Below are 22,433 nucleotides of genomic sequence, written 5' to 3'. Positions count from 1 at the left end.
GACCCAGATAATGTCCTATCGGCCTTATTAACGAGAGCAGATTATGTTGAGCAAGAGGAGCTAGGAGAGCACTAGAGAACAGTTGCAATTCCAATTCAAACAGAAGATCAGATACAAAATCATGGGTAGTGGGAGAATGAAGCTCCAAAATGGCACTTGCAGGAAAGCTGCTGTACTGGGAGCAAGCAGCTAGGACACAGGTTGTACTGGGTAACAAGTTCAATGCAAGTTGCCATCTCCCAGTACTGAAAAAATCAAGCATTATACAGGGATGTGTGCAGAGGCCTTTGATCTGTACCACTTGTCAAGCAACCCTGCCAGTCTAAGCGGCACAGAGAGGCCCTGCTTGGGATGCTGTTCCTAGGCTGAGACACTTTAAGACAAGATTCAGACCAAAATAAGAAAGCAGAGAGACAGAATAAGAGGTGCAAGAAACAAAATACACAAGGCGAGGCCTCCTGACCAGTCTGAGGTTGTTTCAGGTATAGAAAACTTCGTCTTCAACTGCAACAAGACTTAGCTGGACAATACAAAGAGCTTTCTTGTGGCAAGTATAGCTTAACACTGGAAGAGATTACCTGGGGCCTCCTTCACTGGAAGCCCTCATACTACTTGAAAATATATGTTCAAAATAATTCTATATGTTTGAGCCTACTGAAGAGTAAAGAGAAGTAGCAAATAACCTCTTAAGATTAGCCTAGTCTTATGTTTCTTAACCTCTGCATAGAAGTTCACGTGGCATTCAGTTAATATTTTATGAACATTCAGCATTTTTCCAGATGTGTCCCCAGTGGGAAGCGTTAACTCCAATCAAGCTGTAAATGGAGAATGTCTTAGTTCAACTGCAGTCGTGCAGGGATATTCTAATGTCACTTTCATTCTGAATCCATGCAGGGACTCAGGGTAGTTGGACTACTTAAATCAATACAAATTTATTTCCTAGATATGACTTGTAGTGACCACATATTCAAGATCCCCACTTCTTTGCCATTCAACCACATTAATATATTACTCTGAAGGGAGAAAAGGATGGCTTGAAGAAGTCATTTAACGTTATCAAGATACAGACATAGAAACATTGCATATTTTCAGTGCAAAATAAAAGTTCATCTACTGCAGGTGACTTGTGTCTTTTTATTAAAATGTGTCCTTTTCTCATCCTTTTTCCCATCCAGTTTGCAAGCAGATGTGCACCATGACACAAACAGGTGCTCTGAGGATACATGCTGTTTGCTTATGACTCAATAGTAGCTAAAAGAAACTAACTAGGGCACATTCTCATTATACTAGTCTAGATCCTAGTTCTGTACAGAGTACAACTGCAGTTCTATTTGACTCTTCTGCTACGACAAAAACCCCACAACTTTCCTCAGTTTTACAGGGCACACAAATGAAGGTTTTTCTCAAAAAACACCAGCTAACCTTTGAAAACCTAATATAACAGAGGAGAAAGTACTGCTGAAGTGGGGAACGAACTGAACAATATCTGAGCTTTGCCCTTCTGTACCAACTGTCATTTGAATACACAAGATGGCTGATAAGTATCGTCTGGAAAGTCTGGTCTCCCTTGCTTTCCCCAGCAAGCTTCCTGGAGATTTCACGCTACACTGACTCCTCTCATCTAAGGGCAGTGCTGAATATACAAGACACACATTCACTCTTTCTCCAAGTCTTTGGTCAGATAAGCGTGTTCTACTCCCAAATATGAAGGTCCCCTTTCATTTTACTGACACTCTGAAAACCTACAGTGATGTGAAGAAAAACAGACACCGAGGTTCCGACAGCTGAGAAACTCCACGATCTTCAGCAAGCCATTGTCAGGTTTCATTCTTGTCATTAAATGTATACCTCACATATAATCAAACGCTTCTAACTTTATTTCTCTCAGTTACACAGCTTAACAGCACAAACTGTTGACCTGCCTGGTTTTGGAATACACACACACAGTGGAAAATACTCCTATGCCCAGTATAGCATTTCCAGTAAAACTTCCTATGGCCACCTAGTGGCCTACATGGAACTGGCCCAGTAAAAATACTTCTGGTTACATGAAGATCCCTCCTTGTCTAAAAATAAAACAGAAGTACAAGTTTAATAGCTTTTGCATATATTTAAGATATAAATACTAATTTGTTTGCACAGTACATCCTTTAACACAATCTGAGAGTTCAACTGGGGGAGAAATCGCGTGAGGAAAAAGGAATAACAAAGCAAAATTAAAGTGGCCCTTAAGGAAAGAAACTGAGGGAGCAAAAGACGAATCATAGCAATGACCTGAATGTAGGAGTAAATAAACAATGGGCACCGTGGCTGCAAGTGTTATTAGATCTGTATGCGACGGGAAAAAAGGAAGAGGGTACCATTAAAGAGGAAAAACAAAGTTAAATGCTTGCATAGTATGAAATGTTATGGAAATTCACCTATCCCCATTTTCAATAACTTAAATGAATATCACTTAAAACATCACACAGATTAAAGACATCTGTATATATTTCAGATTTCAATATTAATGCCAAAAATACATAGTATGATTTTACATAGGATTTATGCTACATTAGAACACTAAAGACAAACATCACTTGAGTATTAAATGAAACATTAAATATTAAATAACTGAAAAATAAAATAAAAAGTGTAAACACTAAACTAACTTGGGAATTTGCTATTGCAACACATCCAATGAAGTGGTTTTAAACAGTACAAAAAGATTAGATTTAAGTATGTTTCCAGTCTACTTGGAATACACAAATCTCATTCCAGAAACCTTTTAAAAACTGGTCCAGGATCACATAAGAACCTTCCCTCTCGAGCGCTGCTCTCATTCCTTTACAGGCTTAACTTTATACTGTCATCTCTACCGATCTTCACTTGTAGGGAGTAATCAACGGTAAAAGGAATACTTTAGTTTGCCACTGTTTGCTAGCATCTTGGTGAAAACTGAGGATTTGTTGGAGATTCAGTGTAAGATTTGAGTTCATATGCAGCGCCGCTATCAACTTCCATGGATTTCCGAGAGAATAGGAGCCTTACATCTCTGTGGAGGTAGATCTTTCCAGATTTAGAACTCTGGAACCTGTAAAGATAGAAGTATCTGTATTATCTAAGCCGAAAGATTAATCTTTAAGTAATACTGAATTAAATGCATTCCTTTAAGAGATCAAGGCCAAAAAACCGCACATTGGAACACAGAAAAATGATTCTGTTAAAATGACAGAAGAAATAATAACCCAACACTTTCAATCTGCTTTGTGCCCCCCAGCTTTTAAATGTTCTGTTCCTAGCCACCAATGTGTAGTGCACAGAACTGAACGTGGCGTGGAGTATTTGAAGTTCACACTGCAGTTATGTACATCGAAGATTAAAGTTCTCAGCAATCCAGAAAGGCAGAAGGAGCTCTTCAGTGAACACTCCTGAAAATGCCCAAGGGGTGGCCTAAGCACACACAAAAGGGAAGATTCAAATCACAACAAAGGCATATGTACACAGCAAATACGTATTTCAGTGCTATCATGCAGATTCCATTGCTCTCTCTATCAATGTACCAGCAAGAAGTTTACTACTGCTTTATGCCACACCAAATTTAAGTCCAATTCAAGAAGCAGTAGGTATGGGCATCTCTGCAGGCAGGCAGACATTTCAAAGAGACTTTATTTCAAAGAGACTGGCCCAAATCACCAAATAGCAGCCAATTCCTGGGTCCATTAATCTTTGATGCTGAAAGTCTAATTCAGTCTAATTCAGCTCCTCCAAACCTGCTAGGAATGTGCTGTTTCCAGTTTCCCTGAGATTTAACACCTATATATAGATAAAGAGAACTGCATTTCAGAGAACTGTATTCTGTAGTCTTCAACTAGCAGAATCCTTCATTCCCTTCCCTCAGCCAGGAAAAGCAGGGGAGCCTAAGGAGCATTTCTTATGCCAACTCAATGTCACAACCACTGTGCCATGGTAAGGAAGAAAAGCTATTGCTACTGTAAGAGAAACAGAAAAGCTCTTTATTGTAATGACAAAATGGTCCCATAACGAATGCCGAGAGTGTGGTGCACACTGTGTTATCACACGTATCACCGTTCGCAAAGATTCTGAATAAGCTTTTATTCACTGAAGCAAAAGCCATACCTCCAGAATAAACCTGCCCATAACCTGACTGACATTCTGAGGGGTAGGAGAAAGACAAGACAACCACAGAAGATCCATCACAGTTCCATCATCTGGGGCAGGCAGGTTGTACGAATGGATTCTGTGCCACTGCTTTGTTCGGGCGAGTGACGCAGAACAGGCTGTAGTCATCCCCACAGCCAGACAAAGGAAAACTCTGCTCTCCTAGATACAGAGCTCCCATCCATCACTGTTTATTTGCTCGGTGCTGTCTGTGTGAAAACCCTTTACCTGGCAGGCAAAGGGAAGAAGATGCTATCTGAAGAGAAGACTCTAGAGGAGAGCACAAGAAGGAAGAGCCAAAAACAGGCAAGCACAAACTGAACACCAGGAAATGAATTCAGAATGCAGCTCATAAAACATTTCAAAATGAAAAATTTTATTGAAAGATCATCTGCAGCAAAAGCATGATTTAAGTTAATTCATCTAGAATAGGTAGATCTAGTTATCAAAGCACCATCAAAGCAGAGCTCAATTCCCATTTTACAAGGGATCTATCAGCAAATAATTAGCAAGGTTTCTTTTTAAACTTTGAGATTACTATTCTATTAGCAAGAATCCTGCAAGACTCCCTTTGCCCAGTAATGCTTCCCTGTAACATGGCCCTTCTGAGCCCGACATATCCCAAAGATAGAAGGAAGATGAGCAGAGGACAGCAAGAGTTGGCGGGTTCTTCTCTCTGCTTACATCACCTGTTTGTCTTTCCTTTGAGAAATGGCTACCATAGTAATTGGGATTTAGAAGTGTTGTTTTTCATACATACAAATGCATTGGACTAATCAAGGGACAACCATTACGTATGCCCTTGCGGGATGGTGACAGAGTGGCCAAGCATGGGACTGGCTCCAGAGCTATCAAGAAAAGCCCTCAAGATATCTGACAGATTGCTGTCCTAGGAAGAGTATCAACAGACAAATACAGGAATGGTTAAATCTAAAGTATCAGAGGAGCAAGAAAGTTTGGCAGAGGAAAGAAAGTGATAAACACTACTGCAGAAATGACTAATACAAGCACAAAACCCCTATATAAATATATATGTATTGTAGGGTATCAACATTCACAAAGAACAGAGTAAGGCACAGAAACAGGATATAGCAGGCTGATCACAAAAACACGTGTGGCAAGACGTGTTTTCAAGACTATAAAATCTGTAAGTAAAACCACTAGGACAAGGAAACAGTTTTCTAGATCAGGAAAAATACTGAGAGATCAGAAAGATCAAAAAGCAACCAGTAAGTCAGTAATAGCAGGTAACTTCAGCTTCCACCAATAAACCTATTCTATACCACATTACAAAAAATTGTTTTTAAAAGTTTCCCAACACCTTGAGGATCACTGCTTTTAACAACCAGTTTCAAGCTTACCCTCCACCTGGCCTTCAGCAGCAACCCCTGTTTAGCTGAAGTAACAACAATTATGCTTCACGCAATTAAGAGAGGCAAATGGCAGTAACTGAAGCTGTTGACCAAGTTTTAAATACCTGGAAAATGCTAAGCTGTGGGCAGGTTAACTGTTTAATTGCCCTTTATGGGGTGCCAGAACGTGACCTAGAAATGGTCATCACCCTCACAACGCCGGGCAGAAGTGAGGCGTGAGCAGAGCTGGACTCTGATCTCCTGTGCTCATGTGGATTTAATTACAGTGCAAACATCATCACTTCGCATGCAACAGAAGAATTATCCCCAAAGCATCTTCAAGAAACGACTTAAACTGCAGGTGCTGTGTTGTCTGTGCAAGCTATGTGTTGTAGCTGTAGGTACAAACGCAGCCTAAGGTGGTCCCAAGCACACAACATGGCATGCAGAAGCTGCATACACCATCAATCCGACCCTTTAGAAGAGTGTTGCAGAAAATTTGGCCGCCAACGTGAAGTTCCAGACCTATGCAAGCATTTTTGCTGCATTACCACTTGAAAAGAAGCTTTCATAATGTGAGTGCTGACAACTGTGATTAAAGGCTTGCGAGCAGATGTAACCACAATGCAGCTTACTGGTGGTGACTTCATTTGTTTTTTTGAGCAAAATTTCAACATGTAAGCCTAAGATGCTTGTCTTCAACTACTGCAACTAAAACTGAAAGGCTGTGCTAAGGCAACTTGAGTTTCAAAACCTTGATAATTTCGATTTTTTTTTAGCTCTCCTAATTTTTAAGCTCTCCTAATCAAAATCCATCTGTAGTAAAGGTAGCTATTAGATTGAGAACTGAGTAAAATCTCAAATACTCTGTGTAATCCACCACAACACAAATCAACACTGTGATGTTTCAAGGAGTTTAGCAGTTCTCCCATGACAAGAAAAGGCCCACTGTTTGGGTTCATCTCTGAAGCAAAAGAACTTCTGGCATACTGTGCACATACTCACTTTTCCAAAGCAAGCAGCTAGGCATTGTGATTATCAGACAGATTGTTTGTCCAGCCAGAAATGGATGCATTTCCAATTACCCATTATAAATCCATGAGATGTTCCCTAGGAGATGGCTGAGATGAGCTGAATTGTACAGGTATTTCAAAACTAGAAGCATCAAAACTGCTACATTTCTCTCAGCAGGTATCAGAAATAGGAAGATCACAAAAGAAGGCTTCTAGTTAGAAAAGACGACAGAAGAAAGCAGATTTGTCTTCAAATAGAAGTAATTACTGTGTCTGTCTACAACAAATTTCAGAAGGAACTGAAAGGGGACACAAGTCTACTACTCTCAGTAGTAGCCCCTCCCCAGTTCCTCTACATCAGTTAGATCAACATTACAAGTGAATAGAGCCTTTTATCTGGACTACACACTCAGAATTTACTCCACAAGATAATTTTAGAAGGTTGTTAAGTTAGAAATGCAAGTTAGTGTGGCCTGAAAGGATGAATTTCAATCTAGGCTAAAATTCAGAATCAAAACACTGCTCAACAGCTTCACAGTGATGCTATTTTCACACTCCAGTAAACCAAACAGTTTTTTTTATGACTGTCAGCTTTCATTTAACAGGAAAGTTTAGCCTGGAATCACTGCCCTAAACAAAGTTGCGTTTCAAGTCTGCTGTGCAGAAATCAATGCCACTAAACAGGCAAAGTAATCCATACCAGAAGCAATTCTACAACAAGTTAAAGAAAAACATATAATAGATTTGGTGTAGTTGCTCTTGCTCGCTTCAGAGTATCAGCCACCAGTGGGTTTCCAAATGCTGTGATGAACGCACTGGGTCTGCACGTATGTGGTTTGGTTACTACAACAACGGAGGCAAAAGCTTGCAAACTGCAGGGGTGTAAATCCACCACCCCTCCTGTTTCCAACTGCAGTCTCCAGAACATGCCAGGAGCAGCAGCGCACTATCTGGTTTCAGGCAGTGCTTTGTAGATCATTTTAAGGAAGATTGCATGAATGTTTTGATAAGGTGAAAGGCATTATCAGCAGTATTACATCACAAAACAGGTATTTACTTTTTTTACTACTGAACACTGTATTTTCAGGAGTAACTCAATGCTTTTCACATTAGAAGCTCTTCTCCTGAAGAGTCATGTGTGTAGAACACTGGGCACCTTGTCTACATCGATCTTTAGTTTTGGTTTTTGTCCTTGTAACATCCACACTCACTATTTCCTGTAACCTCAGAAAAAGTACATTGATCCACCCTGAACTAAATCTCTCTTGCTAGGAAAAGAATTAAGATTTACAAGGCTATACAAAATAATTTAATACCACAAAAGGGCTTTATATTTTAACTGTTTCTCCCAAGCAGAATCCGATTTATTATCTCTTCTTCCTCTACTGTCTAGTTTAACAGCTTAGTTAAAAACATCCTCCTTTAAAAATAAGTCTGCATATAAACCAGCTGGCTGGGAAAGAAATTATGAGGCATTTTGGTAGGTACTTGGGTTTTGTTGGTTTTAGGCTCTTTTGTGTGTGTTGGTGGGGTTTTTTCAACTCTGAGGAGCTTACCTCAGATGTATGAGGTAGCGTAGTAGCCTTTCTTCAGTCTGGTGACTGTTTTCTTTATTGACAGTTCTCTTGATTTCTCGTCTCACAGGAACAGAAAAGGTTCTTTGCCGTAGGAATGTTTGATGATTAGCTGGCATTTCTCTCAAGTCATAGATCACCACAAACATCTTCACCACAGTTTTGTTAGGGTTAAATAAGGTCTGAAAAGACAAACAGTTCAATACAATACTCTTCAGAGACGAAGAATTTAAGAAACAACCAAACCCCACCTGCCAAAATAGTCACCATCTCTGTGCACTTTGCTCTGGTGCAATGCAGAAATAGTTCTCTAAGAACACTGTGTAGCTTTTCCATTTTTCAACACTTCAGCTACTTGCAGTTCCCATTTCAAGTGTAATACTAAGAACAGGCTACTCTGAATGAAGCAAAGTATATGATGACTATTACTTTGCTAGCCTGCATTCCCATTTTTGTTTATTTCCCCAGTCAGTTTTTGTTGACACAGTTTCTTAGAGACAACAGGTTCATCACAGGAAACACACTGTGGGGCTCTGCTTTTAAACCTGAAATTACCAGTTACCCTGGACTGGGTTCTTAAAAGAAAGGCATATCTTTGGTTCTAAGTAATGACTGTGACTTGCTTTCTGATTTTATTACAAAAAAAAAAAAATAGGTGGTCTTAAAATGTTACAAAATTTAGAGATAACTGAGAATTTAATCTTAATCCCTTTAGGAGGATTTCAAAATTTGGAGTAATTACTTCTTCAAATGCACAGCGTCCAACTACTTTGAATCTTCAATAGCTGATTTTAAGTCTCTTTGCAGCACAGATCGGTTCAGAGGTTGGGAGTCTTTTCTGTCCCACAAATTACACGCAGATTTCTCCTGTGAATAACTACAGTACCTACAGAGATGCACATTTCCACTGCTAGCTTCATGCTCATCTCCAATAACCTCATCTCCTCTGCATGACTTTCTTGTTATTAGTGGTTTCAAGGCACACTGATCTGCTGAGTACGTACCACTTGTATTGTTCCTGAAGGCGGTACCCGATAACCCCTTTTACCAAGGGACTCTAAAGTAATTACACCCTAGGAAAAAAAAAAGAAACACACATTTAGTTCACAGGAAGAGATGTAAACCAATCAGTGTTCTACACATACAATTGTACTTATTCAAAAAAAATCAGAAATGTATAAAGAAATAAAATGTATAAAGAATAAAAATAGAGAAGGCAATGCATTTAGATACAGTTAAAAATCAACAGCAGAGGCCTTACAGGTATTTGCCAGATCATTAAAAGGTGTGCAATAAGGGCTATGTTTTCCTCTTGAAACAAGATCCAAGTTTCCACATCTGCAAACTTATCAGTCACTGAACTATTGCACAACAGAGCTTTCCTTTCAAAACTGCTTGTAAGCTCAAATGGAAGATCTGTCTCCTTTCCAATTTCCTATCACCCACAATCACACCAATGCTACTTCATCTCTCCCAGAACTAATTCCTGCTTTTCGAAGGCAGCAGATGCAGCTACTGCCATTCTAATCCAAACCTTAGCAAGGACATCATCCGGTTTTGTACCAGCTGTGATCTACAGAGCTGTCCCACAGGCATCCCAGCCCTGCCAAGGCCACCCTGAGGGTCCTGCCCGAGAACACAGGTTTGATTAATTCACGGTGCACTACAGTTACACTCCACCGCACTGGGCCTGACAACCACCACCACCCACTCCCCAAACAAACAGCAAAAAGGACCCAAGAGCAGAGAAACAGCTACACAAACAGAAACAATGTTTCTGATGATGGAGGCACTACACAAACATTGTATTAATCCCAGGCAACTCAGCCACAACAGCATGCCTAGAGCCTGTGGAAAAGACTGAAACAATGAAGCCCAGCTAGGAAGAGAAGCAGCACTACTTTAACCCTTTGAGGAACATCAGAATCCCTTCCCCCTCCGGGAAACCACGCCGAATAATCTAGAAAGAGGAAAGCAAAACAATACTCATTTGCAGTGATTAGGAAGAGAGATATGCAGATTTAAATTCTATTGCTCAAGCTTAACATGCAAAGCCATTTCATTTTCTGACTAACTCTATGAGCATAAGGTCAGAAACATGGCATGAATTTAAAATTTATGAATTTAAAATCTAAATACTGGGATAATCAGATGTTCAATGCTTCACTTACATGTTTAAACAGGCCATTTACCATGATTTAGACAAAGACATATCAAAACTCCTAGAAATTAGACCTGTCACCCAGGTAACACTGAGGTTCCTTAACAGGCATTCAGAACAATCTAACCATCCAACTGAATGCTGGCATGCAAGACACCTTTTGCTTTTTTACAAGGAAACACTTACAGACATCCCAAAGCCGCACTGTCACTGCAGAAAGGTGAACAGAACTGGCACACAGGTACAGAGAACACAAACACTACGTCAGTGTGAACACCTGCAAACCACACAGCTTGTGCCAGTGCCATGTTGTCATGCCAGCTCAGACAACATTCTCTCTAAAAGAAAGGGCTGAATAGCTTTGGAGTCTAAGGTCTCCATCAGCAATTGCACCCTGCCCTGCACCTCAGCCACTTGCTGGCAGAGTGCAGTTGCCCAGGGCAGCTGCTTGTTTGGACAACAGAATGTGTATCCCACTAAGTGCAGCTATTGCCTCACTGCCTATTTTAAGTTAGGCAGACAAAAAGCAATGGTGGGGGTTGATCTCTCCAGTGTAGAGGGGGACTAATACATTCAATATCCCAAGATGAGAGCAGCTGGATTTTGGAGCAGTGGAATGGGAGGAAAAGCTACTGAAAATATAACCCAGGGTCCTTGCAAATCCCCATGTCCTGAAACCTCTACTCACTGTTCTTCTCTTGTTCTTCTCCTCCACCTAGAAGAATTTATTTAAAAGAAATCCAACCACACACCTACCATGTAAGGGGAGGGTGCATTATCATCTGAAACGCTGTAGAACGACACTTCAACTGGCAGAGTCATGTGGGTGGGACAGAAGACTCCACTTGCTCCCACTTCTGCTGTGAAACCCTCCACAACGCCGAGCGGGTCCAAGCGAAAATTCAGGACAGACTCCTGGAAACACAACACGTGCAGCTGAGGTTGGGAACACCTCAAAATACAGCAAAACTAAGCAGCCAACAAGGAAAGAAGTTGATGTAAGAACTTGGGTCTTTTGGAAGGTGACCTGTCAAAAATCAGCTCTGAATTAAAAAATAGGCTGAACAGAAGGTTCAACACGACGCCAGCGGTTTAAGAGAAAACATCAACCTAATCCAGGCTCCATCCCACTGAAACATGCAAAAGCCTGTGGGGGATTTTACTGCAGCAGGACCTATGCATGATGTTCCTCGACATGCACTATCTGAAAAAAAAAACACCCCACTACTTGAATCTGTAACTTTACTCAACATATTCACAACCCATTAATGCAAAAGCTACTAGTTATTGGTACTGATATCCTACGTGAAATGAAAAGCTGGATGCTACACTTCAAATACATTCTTGTTCTACACTGATTTAACACAGTTTTTGTGACATAGTAAATAGATTTTAGGAGTGAAGAGGCAAATCTTTTTATTCTAGGTATATACACAATAAACATGTACAATTACCAGTTGTTAAATCTCATGAGTCAAAACAACCCCTCCTAACTCGATCACAGTGGGAAACAAAAGTTATAAGCAATCCGTTGTATCTGAATCTCCAAATCAGAGTAGGTCTGTGGTATGAAATACACACCTTTAGAAGTGGAAATTAAACCAGAATTTTATTCACTTTAATTATGAACTTTTAAATAATAAGCAGGCTGGAATTATTCACAGTAATGCACTTCTAAAAGCAGTGCAGAAGAATACTAAGAATACCACAAGAATTCTAGAGAATATGCAATACCTCAAAGTTTCCCAGAAGGCTAAGACTTGTTACTGGTGGAGCACTAGAACTTAGAAATGGTTTCCCATGGTTCTCTGGATCACTGTCTCTGTTTATACATTGTTGTGGGCTATTAAAAAAAGACAGAATAAATATGAAGGATAAACACATATGCTTTTGTCTTCTGGGTATAAACAGCTCTAGAAAGAATAATTCACAAAGAAGTAACAGTTGAACATTGCCTGTTTGTTAATACTTTGGCAAAACATTTTCTAGTTAACTGAAAAAAATGCTTTCACAAGTTTTATGTCTCAACGGATAAAGACAATAAAAATTTAGGTTGTTCATTAACTATTAGCAGCAACCAAAAGATTAGATTATTTTCTCTTGCATGCAGGTATTTGTCTCCTATCCTGAAGTTTCCAACATCAAATTACCATACTAAAAGCTGTTTATACTATGTGTATTAATGTATAAAAGGTCATGGAATCACGGGATGGTTTGGGCTGGAAGGGAACTTAAGGACCATTTATTCCAACCCCCTGTCATGGCTGGGGGCCCAGGTTACTCAAAGCCCTATCCAACCTGGCCTGGAACACTGCCAGCAGCTTCTCTGGGCAACCTGAGTCAGGGCCTCACCACCCTCACAGGGAGGAATTTCTTCTCAGTATCTCATCTAAATCCACCCTCTGTCAGCTTAAGGCTGTTATCCCTGTCCTGTCACTCTGTGTCCTTATGAACATTCCCTCTGCAGCTTTCCTGCAGCCCCTTCAGGGCTGCAATAATATCTCCTTGGAGCTTTCTCTTCTCCAGGCTGAACAACCCCAACTCTCTCAGCCTGTCTTCATAGCAGAGGTGTTCCACAGCCAATCCCTTTTAAAAGTTAATTTCTCTGAACAAGTTACAGGCCAGAGACCCCCAGGGAACTCAGCTGCAAAGCCTTCTTTCAAAATAAGGATTGTTTTGAAAGCCACACAGTTTTTGTCTTTGCTAACACGCTTTGTTGCTGCACAGGGGTATGTATGACCCAAACATAATGTTTCTGGTAAATAAAACATACGTTCTTGCAGACAGAGATTTCAACTGCAGTAGTGATGAATCCAGATCAAAACACCCAGAATGTGTTTTCCTTTGAGGAACCTGAAGAGGGAAAGAAGATACCAATTTGAAAACTATACCTCCAGTAAGGTCAATTTTGCCTAATGAGGACAAGCTTGACAAATATTTACATGATAATACTGAATTATAAAAACACAACAAAAGAGAGTAATTCCTATACATTCTAAACTTAGCAAATAAAATTCTAAAATTATTAGTGACAAGTCTCTAAATTCTGATTACCAGGAAGTACTTAAAGACTCATTAAAGAGGGTGACGTCTCTTTGGAACAGTACAGAACATTACTAATAAACAAGCTGTAACAACTTCCACCCAAGTTCCCTGAAAACATGCCAGCTTTTACAGGCACTGGAGAACAGAACATATCACGTGTCCAGTACAGAACATCACTACTTCAGGAGTTTTACTTGGGACTGCCTTTTACTTTAAAATTTCCAAAAACCTACCAAGAACTGTAACACTTCCCCAGTGTCTTTCTGTCTTATCACAGCAGCTTTGTATCACTTAATCATTCAATGGCATCTGATTGCTGAAGAATATAGGGTACAAACTGTTCACAGAAACAAAAGCTTTGGAATAATAGGCAATTGGGTATTAATAACTCACAGAAACTCTTAAATGACAAAGTACGTTAGCTTACACTTAGAATACTACTCCTCAAAAATGCTTTCTTTTGTGCTCTAAAATAGCACCTTATTTTTGCTGTAAAATTTTCTAATGCCACTTTTTGTTAACAACTCAACAACCACCACAAATCATTTCTCTTCCAGATCATCATCAAACTTATTTGATGGTTAATTGTCAAATGCCCACTTGCAAGATTATTCACTCTGACACTGAAAGCAAACACACACACTGCACCTGGGGAATTTGTCCCATTTTCTACTATACACAGATATAAAAAGAACAAAATACCTCCCCTCTAACTTATAATATAATCTCTAATTTCAACAACAACTTACGGGACTTGAAAGCAGAGGCAATCCAGTTCTGGGATGAAAAGCCTTGGTTGAAGTTCCATCCAAGGATCGAAAATTATGTTTCCTCCATGTATTTGCATGTTTTAGAGATGGTGCTTTCTGTCAGCAAAACAAATTTACTCAAGATATCAATGGGACATTTCAATGGCCTGTCACAGCAATACTTTGCTTCCTGTAACAGAGAAGCCTTCTGAACCAGGTGGATTCATGGCACTAGTCAGATTCAATCTACAATCACAGAGACTGCTCACTAAAGATCACATCCCATATGCAGACACTGGTATATTTATAAAGATCTAGAAGTCTAACTGCCTATGGAAACTGTCGTTCATAATGCCATCGCTGGGAGCAGAGTAAGACAATGTCCTTAATGTTAAACTTATAATTAATTATGTATGGGAGAGGCACTACTGGCCAAACATAACTCCAGACTACCAACAAGACAACAGTAACACACTGCTACTGTGGTCAGACTTAAATCCCTCTTCATACTGGTCCCTAGCAGATAGAGACTACAAGAGGGGAGCTATAGGGATTGGTCTTTACATCTCTATTTACCTGTACATCTGGGTTCTTCAGCCGGTCACACTTAACTGCACCATCTTCTGCAGGTTTCTTCTGAGAAGTGCTTTGGAAATCAAGGCCTGTTGGGTCTTCATTCTCATCGTGTGCAGTTTTTGTTTTATCTTGTTTGGTTTTGTTTTTGAAACTGTCATGGTCTTTATTTAAATAATTTTCAATACTAATAAGCTGAGTATTTTGCTCATAAATATTTGGTTTTTTTGAGTCCTTATCTAAAGACTTGACCTCATTTTTGTGCAAAGAGTCAGATACCTGCATCACAGTTGCTTTTTTTGTACCTTCAAGTATTCTGCATTTATCTGTCTGCAAACTGTTAAAACTGTCCATGTCGCTGTTCTCACTAACAATTGTTCTTTCTTTAAGTTTATTTGTGCAAATCTGTTCATCAACACTGCTGAAATTCGAACACTCTTTCAGCCTGTTGGTTGTCTGGTCTCTCTGTGCATAAACAGAATGTAGTATTTCCAATTTATCTGGCAATTCAGATTTGTTTTCTTTAAGACACGATGACAACGTGTGAATGTTAATAAATGCATGAGAAGTTTTATTTGAAGTCTGATGAAATGCATTTCGGACAGCTTCACCGGGTTTTGCTAAGACCAATTTTCTCCTTGCTTGGAGTTTCAGAGAAGCCTTTGATTCTCCATCAAACCTAGGACTGGTAGGAGTATCGGGTGTCTTAGTCCTTGATTTACTGCCATCTTCTAACAAAGAAAAATCAGATTTTGCAGAAGAAACAGATGCTTCCTTGCCTTTCTTCAGCAAATTTTCATCTTCATATGTACTACGAAAAATTCTTGAAGTAACTGGGCTAGTCTCACGTGCTTTGAAGGGATGTCCAGTAACATGAGAAGTAGCTGGATCACAATGAATCAAGTGCTGGGCAATCCTTGCTATCACGTCCTGCCGCTCCTGGAGCAGAGAATCGATCAGGGGATTACTCTCTCCTGCTGACTGACGGCCACCGTGGTTCACTGGAACACGGGTGCTGAGCAGTGGGATCTCTGGTACTGTTCTAGTTTTGCCTTCACCACCATCTTCTTGTACTGCATTGTCTAAGTTGGCAATAGAAACAGGAGAGGTTTCCTTGCCTTTCCTTGGCAAATTCTCATCATCATAAGTACTCCGAAAAGCTTTTGGTGTAGCCGAGCCATTTTCATGCATGTTGAATGGACGTCCAGCGACTGGTGAAGTGGCTGGATCACAGTGAATCAAGTGCTGAGCAATCCTTGCAATGACTTCTTGTCGCTCTTGCAGTAAAGAGCCTATCAAAGGGTTGGTTTCTCCTGTGGGCTGATGAGAGCAATGACTATTTGAAACACGAGAATCAACTAGAGAAAAGGATTTAAAAGTTCTCACAGGTGTTTCACGAGACTGTATCTTCTTGTCTGCCATAGCATTATAGCACTGAACTTTAGACTGTGATGCCCCAAAGTCAGATCCACATCCGGTAGATGGATAGAGTTTTAAATTTCTGATAGATGTAGTAAATTCAGGTGTCTTTTTTCCATTAAGTAGGCCTTCAGGTGTCATCGTCCATGTCTGTTTCCCACAGAAGCGCTGCGGACTGGAGGTACTGCACTGCTGTGCCGCACTGGAATCACTGTGCTGATGTGACTTACGTTCTTGCATTCGCTTCTCGTAAAAGCCGAGGTTGGTGTGAATACTGCAGGTCAAAACTGGGTAGTTTGACTGCCTGGGCAAGGACTGGACACTGACTCTCAAGGCCACATTGTGAGAAACATTAGGAACAGGAAAGACATGCTCGGTTGGTGTCTGGGAGAATGTCCACTGCAAGTCCACATCTGCCGCGCTCACCCTGAAACAATACAGAAGGGCATTTAGAGAAATACCTAAATGAAGAGTCTATCTACATCATAACACAAATATCCAAGAAAAAGTACTAGAGACATCAGCAACCACTGCACTTTGCAAAGTATATGAATCCTATACAAATGCCTGAATATTGGGCCAGCAATGTAGTGCTTTCTGAAAGCAAACAGCACAACAGGAGGGAAGAGTGGTTTCAAGACATGTAGCAGCAGCCTGGGAGCACCAGATGAGGTTTTTCCCATTCCAGACATACCTGTACAGAATGTTTCGGGGAACAGCACCATGTGAAACACTCAGCCATGCACTTAGCTGAGAGAAGAAAACAAAAGAGCGAACAGCCAATAAAAGGGTCTTCTCTTCAATAAACCGATCTCCACTCCTGAAATATAGTAAGAGACACACTTGGATCAAGAACTTTTTCAGGTCTTCAAGATGAAAATAAAACACTGCTGAATCAAGCAAAACAATGGAACTCCTCAAACTATTTTTTATCTACATTATAATTTATACAATTTAACATAACAAATGTTAAGAGCATTTCATACTCCGCCTTGCACAACATGCACCGCAGAAAGTACGAGTGCAGGAAGACCAGGACTAAAAGATGCTTAGATTTCACTGGTAAGCAGTGGTTTCCTTTGCCATGAGGACTGACCTGAGAGTCAGTTCAAAACCACTAAACCAAATTACTTAGAACTTTAATATGACAAGATTCTTGCAACTGTCAGCTAATGCTGATGTCCAACTTACTGTCGAGGAACTGGCTCCAAAATCCACCTTTCTAAAAGCAATGCATCTTGTTTGATTGCAGGATCATTCAAATCATTCCCCTCGGTGGTGGGCCCTTCATCACTATAGCAACAGTCTGGAAGCAGCATCACTTCTACCATGATTGGAATATTGTTCTTCCACAGTAGCATAACCTCAGATCTGGTTCGCCTGGCTTGACGACACTGAGGGAAAGAACACACATCAAACGTATGCAAGCCATAAAAACACTGGCCAGATTTAAATTCACTTCAAAAATATGCTCCAAAGTACTGGAAAAGGGTAAGGGTCAAATTCTGTAAACCAGATGTCACAAAATCAGAGTAAAGAATCCAGATCTATTAAATGAAAAACCAAAACCAAATCCTTTATGGTTGCCATTTAAGCAACTTCTATAGAAAATAAGACGACCTCATAAACATACGTTTCCACAGCCACTATACTTTCCTACCTTGTAATTTTCTCTCCACAAGTCATCCTCTTGGACAGATAAACTCATGCAGCACCTTTATAAAATTCTGTGTCTTGGAGCAGGCTAACTTCTGCATGAGCAACACCTTAAATTCACACAACTTAAATTTCACTTGGGATGCTCCAAGCTTACTCCCAAACTAGCTCATGTTTTTTGGATCACTAACTTTTCAAGAATATCTGAAAAAAACATGAAGTTAGGCAAGTTGGCCCACATGTTCTGTTTTTTTTTAAAAAAAAAGAACCAAACCCCAAAAACCAGACCACAACTGCTAAGTATAGCAGTCACCATTTGCATAATAAAGCCTCAAATAGGTACTGCATTCAGGTAGTCGTGCAGAATTTCATGTTCAAGGATAAAAGGCTTAATGATCTCTCACTATAAGGACAGATCTATTCTTAGTATGACACTGGATTACATAGTCATACATGCGGGACTGACAGAAAGCAATTGTTACTCATGCTTAACTGTGAACCTACCACAGGGTTCTCAGCTGACTTTAATCAGGGTAGCAAGGATACAGGCCACTTAAAATGAAAGGGGTACCATCATACCTGGGCCAGTTTGTCGCTGCATTCATGCTTAGTTGTTGACGGCTGACTTGATTGTGCTGGTGGGCAATGAAAGCCCTCTGTTCTGCCCTTGATCGAATACTCGGGCGTTCGACCTTCAGTGATCAACAAGGCCAAGGAGACCAGGAACTCCTCAGCTTCATACTCAAAGTATTCATCCAAAGTATCTGTTATTTCAAAAAGACAAAAAAATAATGACATTATAAGAAGCTTTAAACTGATGGCTGACCCAACCATTCGTTTCAATTTACACTTAAAATGAGAGCTATGGGAAATGGATCTTGGTATCAGACTGGCTGCACTCCCCACTAAGGCTCAAGTTGTAGTACCACCAAAAAACATCTTTCCTCATCTTGTAATGCTGCCACTACAAGCAGACAAAATTAGAAATATTCTAAAGAAAGATTCACATAGTAACTGGTCAACGCATCGGACTTCAGTGGTGCTAAGAAACAATCGTTCGTGTTGTGAACCACAGCTGGATTACAGCTTCTCTGGAAGAAAAGTTTCCTGGGCCCGTTAGTTTCGTGTGACAGATAGAAAGAGAAGGCACAATACATCATAATATACATTAAAAATTGAATAAGGAAAAACCCAGACATTCACTTCTATTAGAAAAAGTGGGACACAATGTTCTTTAAGATTTTTACTGCAAGTTCCTCCTGCTGAGAGCAAAGCTTGAGAGGCCCATTTTTAGTTACCACTAACACACAGGAAAGCTTCCCAAGGAACATACAGATATTCATTGTTTTGCACCACGGCCAGTCTAAACTTGTGCAAAGAATTAAAACTCAACGAGCCTCCACAAAGCAGCAGCTGGCACTGCTCTTCGTGAGTTACCCTGGCACACTTGATTCCCACAGAGGCAGGATGCACCAGTCCCCAGATTCATGCTGTTTTGCAGAGCACCCTTCACCTCCTCCTCCTCCCCCATCACGAGGATATCACACATCATTCAAATAGGATTCAAGTGCAACCAGATCGTGTCGTTCCCCTCTCTGCTTGGAAACTTGGAAGTTTCCCTCAAAATTTAGTTACTGAAGAGATTACAGAGAAGTCTTTTTTCCAAGAAAGCTAAAATACATTCACTTCAAAGTCTATTTTAACAGCAAAGCAAAGACAAGCAGGTGGAGGCAAGGCTGGCAGCAGTTCTTTAGCTTTATTTTTATGCTTTAGGGAAACAAAAGCACATGATATCTTTTCAGTTTTAGCCTGTGTCTTATGCCATCCACAAAAACAAAACTGCCTCAGGGACAGAGTTAATTGCTATTCATGTTTTCATTGCCATGTATAAAATACCTTTCCACTTGGCAAAAAAAGAATTCAGAAGTCTTTTTGTCTTCATTCCCTAATAGAGCTTTTAACAAACATGGTAAGACAGACTTGAGAGATCCACACAAGAAAGGATGCATGAAACAAAAGCTCCAATTAAATGTGCAATTACCTGTATATGCAAATCGCAAAGCATGTAAAACTAGCTTTTGCATGTACATATTTGCCTAGTCCAGGGTTATACTCCACAGACCCCAGGGCTTACAGCCTATTTTGAGAGATCTACATAAGATAAACAAGAAATCATCCTTCTGCCATGGAGCAAGTTCATTGCACAGGAGTCCTCACCTTTACTGACTCTTTTTCCCCTCTTTCTGAAGGATGCACTTACACAGCTGCTTTGGGTGGCTAGGACAGGCTACAGCCAGGACCCTCTTCCAGCTGCACACACACATCTGTCCACAGCACTCCTGACCTGCGCTGTGTGTGCCACATCTTCATGCATGCAGGCACATGTCTCTGAAAAGCTGCCAGGCACTGGACTGCCCCAACCACCACAAGTCCCATAGCCCCATCCTCTTGGGAGGGGAGGGGGTTGCAGGAGGAACAGGAAAGGGGCTCTTATGAAACAGCCACCCAGGGACAGCCACCCTGAGCAGGGCAGGACCACTGGGAAGAGCAGGGTGCTGCCAGGACAATTCCTCTGGCCACTGCCTCCCCTTAGGCAGCAAAGCCAGAGGACAGATGAATTATCCTGGATGCCATATGGCATGCGAACGATACACTACATCATCTGGCATGAGTTAAAATGGTCATTCACTGACAGAGGGCAGAAAATGACTAATAAAGGATGCATGAAAGATTAAAGGAATTCTAAATAACAGAGGGCAAGACACTTCAGTAGTGAGATGAGTCACCTACAAAATTAGGCACCTGCAATTTATTTTTTCTTTTAGCTGAAAGGCTGGTTAACAATAGGCAGGTCATACGTAGGGACAGGGAAATGGGATTTGGAAAGACTCTGAAAGGATGTGGGTATTACAGCTGACAAAAAAAATACCAAAGCCACACAACTGCAGTATTATCTTACTGCTAACATAAGCTTCGTGCTCATCTTTGTGTGTCCAAAGGCCATGGCAGTGTTAAGAAAGCCACAGCAGGAAAGATCACTGCTGGTGTATTTTTCCTACCCTACACAGAGGTACCAAAAATCTAGAAAGTCTTCAGCAGGAGTGACAGTAATTTAAACAAGAGTTGCCTCCTGTTTAGCAGACTAAACAGAAGGGAAATTATTCTTAAGGAAATGCATAGAGGAAATCTGTTTAGTTAGAATATGTAAAAACATCTATGGCTTTAAAGAAAAAATGACAAGAGCTTGATCAAGATCTGCATGGGCTTATGGAGACAGATCATCTCTCAAACACCTTCTCAGTGTAAAAAAAAGTACACAGTAAGATGTGATACCTGAAAATTTACACTAGAGAATCTTAAATGGCAAGCAACAGTAAAACAGACATGCCCTTTAATTAACATTAGCAGCTTACCATGTGAAGCAGTAGACATATTGTTTGGGTTTTTTTTTTAGAGATTCCACATTTGATCAAAAGCTCCTGGACTTTACACAAATTAACAGTAACTCCTATGGCCTGAGTGCTTCTGCTAAGCTGGCTAGGGTCAGGTAAAACACATACCCTCTCCCCCCACTTCCTACATTAAAAATATCTGTTACCAAAAAAAAAAGCTTATAGCATATACTTAAAATGCTCACTGTCCTCACAGCCATGCATCACAAACTGACATACACCACAGCTGGCTTAAGCACATCCAAACACAGATCCAGTGAATCTAATAAATAAGGAATTTTGCTCTAGTGAGCAAAGCAAGGATGATAAATCTGAAATAATCATTACTCAGGCTTCAGAATACACACACAGTATTGATGTAAACTTACTTTTAATACAAAATGTAAGTTCCATTTGCAAACACTGCCTGTTTCTGTATCAAGACTATTACTTCAGAGGCAGTTTCTTGCCTTAAGCGTGGAACAGGAGACTAGCTAGAGACAGTTTGTGTTGGCTGCAGCTACAAAAACACAACGTTGCTTCAAAATAAAAACTGAAAGTTATTAAAATATGATAAACAGCAAAAAATCAACAAGGAAGTGCTACCATTTTCATAACAGCATTATAAAGACAGGGCTCCCACTTTACAGTTATGTTAGCAATATAACAAACCACTAATTTGATCTGGACTTTAAAAAATTAAAGCATGAAAAGCAATGGATATTGAAAACTGTTTTCCTGCAAAGCTCACGTGGCACGTTGACTTTTTTTTCCCCTCCACTAGATTTCCATATCATTTAGCAAATTCTAAGAGTTTTCATGAAGGAAAAAGACCCTATAAATATTGAGAAGCCCAGTAATTGTTCCTATACAACAGAGGCAGATGATGCAAGTTGATGTAATTGAGGACAAGGGTAGAATGACATTTATAGGAACAGCAAACTCAGTGTTTAGTTAGAAAGTCTTACTGTGTGTGTGCTGTAACTGTTTGCTTTTTGTGTATGAATCAGCCCATTTAAGACATACATCATATATTGTACATAGAATAGCCTCAATCCTGTAGTCTGACTATACAAGTATGATAAACAGGATGGGATTCAACTTTTTAAAAGGGTAGAAAATGGCAGAACAAGGGGGAATGGATTAAAACTAAAGGAAGGAAGGTTTAGACTAGATATTAGGGGGAAGTTTTTTACAGAGAGAGTGGTGAGGGGCTGGAAGGGGCTGCCCAGAGAGGTGGTGGATGCCCCATCCCTGGAAGTTTGTTCTAGGCCAGGTTGGATGGGGCCCTGGGCAACC

General features: G+C 40.3%; 1 protein-coding gene across 1 annotated transcript in view; it reads right to left on the bottom strand.

Moving 5' to 3' along the window:
* Positions 1-1,889: 1,889 nt before the first annotated feature.
* ATOSA (atos homolog A) overlaps positions 1,890-22,433 on the bottom strand; it is a 46,259-nt gene continuing 25,715 nt past the window's right edge. Inside the window, exons 2-12 of the mRNA XM_084267981.1 lie at positions 18,283-18,467; positions 17,239-17,441; positions 16,742-16,867; positions 14,632-16,474; positions 14,056-14,172; positions 13,035-13,114; positions 11,996-12,104; positions 11,018-11,176; positions 9,105-9,173; positions 8,083-8,282; positions 1,890-3,073 (exon numbers count right to left, since the gene is read on the bottom strand). Of these exons, the coding sequence (XP_084124107.1) occupies positions 2,920-3,073; positions 8,083-8,282; positions 9,105-9,173; positions 11,018-11,176; positions 11,996-12,104; positions 13,035-13,114; positions 14,056-14,172; positions 14,632-16,474; positions 16,742-16,867; positions 17,239-17,441; positions 18,283-18,467 (3,245 nt within the window). The 3' untranslated portion in view covers positions 1,890-2,919. The remainder of the gene's footprint in view (positions 3,074-8,082; positions 8,283-9,104; positions 9,174-11,017; positions 11,177-11,995; positions 12,105-13,034; positions 13,115-14,055; positions 14,173-14,631; positions 16,475-16,741; positions 16,868-17,238; positions 17,442-18,282; positions 18,468-22,433) is intronic.

Source organism: Gallinula chloropus, assembly GCF_964237585.1.
Source record: "Gallinula chloropus genome assembly, chromosome: 9".
In the NCBI taxonomy this organism is placed as follows: Eukaryota; Metazoa; Chordata; class Aves; order Gruiformes; family Rallidae; genus Gallinula; species Gallinula chloropus.
This window is presented reverse-complemented; position numbering and strand designations above follow the sequence as displayed.